Source organism: Amphimedon queenslandica, unplaced genomic scaffold, assembly GCF_000090795.2.
Source record: "Amphimedon queenslandica unplaced genomic scaffold, v1.1 AMPQUscaffold_7294_Cont20753, whole genome shotgun sequence".
Taxonomy (NCBI): domain Eukaryota; kingdom Metazoa; phylum Porifera; class Demospongiae; order Haplosclerida; family Niphatidae; genus Amphimedon; species Amphimedon queenslandica.
The window spans coordinates 1-2,063 of record NW_003552420.1 but is presented as its reverse complement, the minus strand read 5'-3'; the positions used below and the strand labels follow the sequence as shown (position 1 = coordinate 2,063).

The 2,063-nt window shown below is 36.0% G+C and overlaps 1 protein-coding gene across 1 annotated transcript; it reads right to left on the bottom strand.

Annotated features, from left to right (window-relative positions):
* Positions 1-75: 75 nt before the first annotated feature.
* On the bottom strand, positions 76-2,057 carry LOC109591770 (uncharacterized). Its single transcript, XM_020007422.1, has 2 exons — positions 1,806-2,057; positions 76-700 (listed from the first exon to the last, which is right to left on the bottom strand). The coding sequence occupies exons 1-2, from the start codon at positions 1,906-1,908 to the stop codon at positions 225-227; spliced, it is 579 nt and encodes a 192-aa protein (XP_019862981.1). The 5' UTR covers positions 1,909-2,057; the 3' UTR covers positions 76-224.
* Between the last annotated feature and the right edge of the window lie 6 nt (positions 2,058-2,063).

Genomic DNA, 2,063 nt, shown 5'->3' with positions numbered 1-2,063 from the left:
TTAAAGCTTAACACAATCATCTCAGGTAGTGCTTTTGGCCATGTATTGCAGTGCCACTTATTTCACCAAGGAACGTATAACTTATTACTATTGAAATTGCAAATAAATATTAATTATTATAATCATACAAAGTTTCTTTATCAACAAGTGACAAAGTGAAAATAACTTTAAGTATTAATTAACAAATTACATAGAAAATTGATTTTCCAAAAAAAAATGTTTATTTACACACTGGATTGTTTGAAATTTCTCAAACGTGACAAGCCATTTCTCATCCCCTCTTCATCTTCTCTTGCCTCAATTTCCTTCTTCTCTTCGATTTCATGCGAGTCTCTAACAGTTATACTAGGCCTGGTACTCAATGGATTAAACCTGTTCCAAGGAGAGCCATTATCAGTCACCTCATAGTCCTGTATGACATCTTCTTCCTCTCTTTGCTCTGATCCACTCTCTCTCTCATCTACCTCCCCTCCATAAATGCATGGTAGGAGTTGCTGCTTGTTACAGCTTGTAAGGAAGAACACAAGCGTGTACGTGATGGAAGACAATAGTATGAAGGCTGTTATTATCCATAATCTAGTTTCTGTGTTTAGGTATATCCCACCCACGAAGCTAATTATAAATCCAATTGCGATGGAGACTTGTAGCAGACTGAGTGCAGCCTCATGCTCTTTTTCGTGAAACCACTGGCTTAGTAGTGCTATGTAAGATGAGTTGTATGAAGAAAGAGAGAAGGGAAGAGGGAGAGGGGAAGAGAGACAATAATGAAATTGTGTAAATATAGAAGGAGATACAGACAGGGTTTCCCACAAAGCATGCTAAGTGAGCTAAACAGCATGAGTTTCATGAGCTGACAAGCACTACAATACAGTACATGTCATTTGGAGCGACTTTAAAAATTTGTAAAAAATCTAATTTGATTGGAATCACTCAAACTTTCTATACTGTTAACATTAAAACATGTATATATATATATATAAATTGTAAAAAATGAAGAATACTCTCCTTTACATTTTTGGCAAAATTTGGCAAAATTTGGCAAAAGTCCCTGTACTATAGTACAGGGTCTTTGACCTCATTCTTTGATCAACTTTAAAAATTTGTAAAAATTTAATTTTGATCAGAGACAACCTTAAAAGCTTTACGCAATATTTTGGAACATGTATATGCATCAAAAAATTATTAAAATGGAGAATTCTCTCCTTTTCACTTTTCGCAAAATTTAGCCAAAGTCCCTGTACTAGGGTCTTTGACCAGATTTTTGAGCAACTGACAAAAAGCTGTGCACTATGGATAAATCTTGTGGGAAACCCTGCATACGAATCTATGAAATGGTGCATATACATGTACATGATTAAAGTATAATAATAGAAGCAAGATATGGAGACATACCATAAATCAAGGACACAAACACTTGTAAATCCTAGCCATCATAAGGCTAGAATATAATATTAAGAAACAGAAGCAAGATATGTATGGGCAAGCACAATCATCCAACAAGGACACAAACACTTGTAAATAGAAATCCTAAGGATATACTGCATTATTACCAAGAGTATCTACCCCCTTATCTACTCTTATTACTAATGAAAGTAAACACAAGCGGAATGTGTATGGGTAAGCACCATCATCCAAGGAAACAAATACTTGTAAACAGACACCTTGTCTGGTTTACACATGGCTAGTTAACATTTTAGGAGCTACAGTATACTAGTATAGGCATTATGTACTCTTTGCTATTACTAGCTAATGCCTTTTAGAAATTAGTAGAACAATGTGCTTGAAATCTCTCATAACTGCCTAACCTGGAGATATTGAGTTGTAGACACTCTCGCATATTCCCCATCCGATAGGAAACCCAAAGAGAAACACAAAGTTAGGCTGTCTCTCCCAGAACAGGAGGATCATCACTAGAGCAAATGAGAGACTCAGGGCAGCATAAGCTACAACGAACTGTGGTATGAATCTAACTATGCGTCCAGTAAATACTGAAGAGAATACACCACCCACACCATACGCTGCTAGTACGAAACCAATCCACTGTATACCAACACAGTCCAATA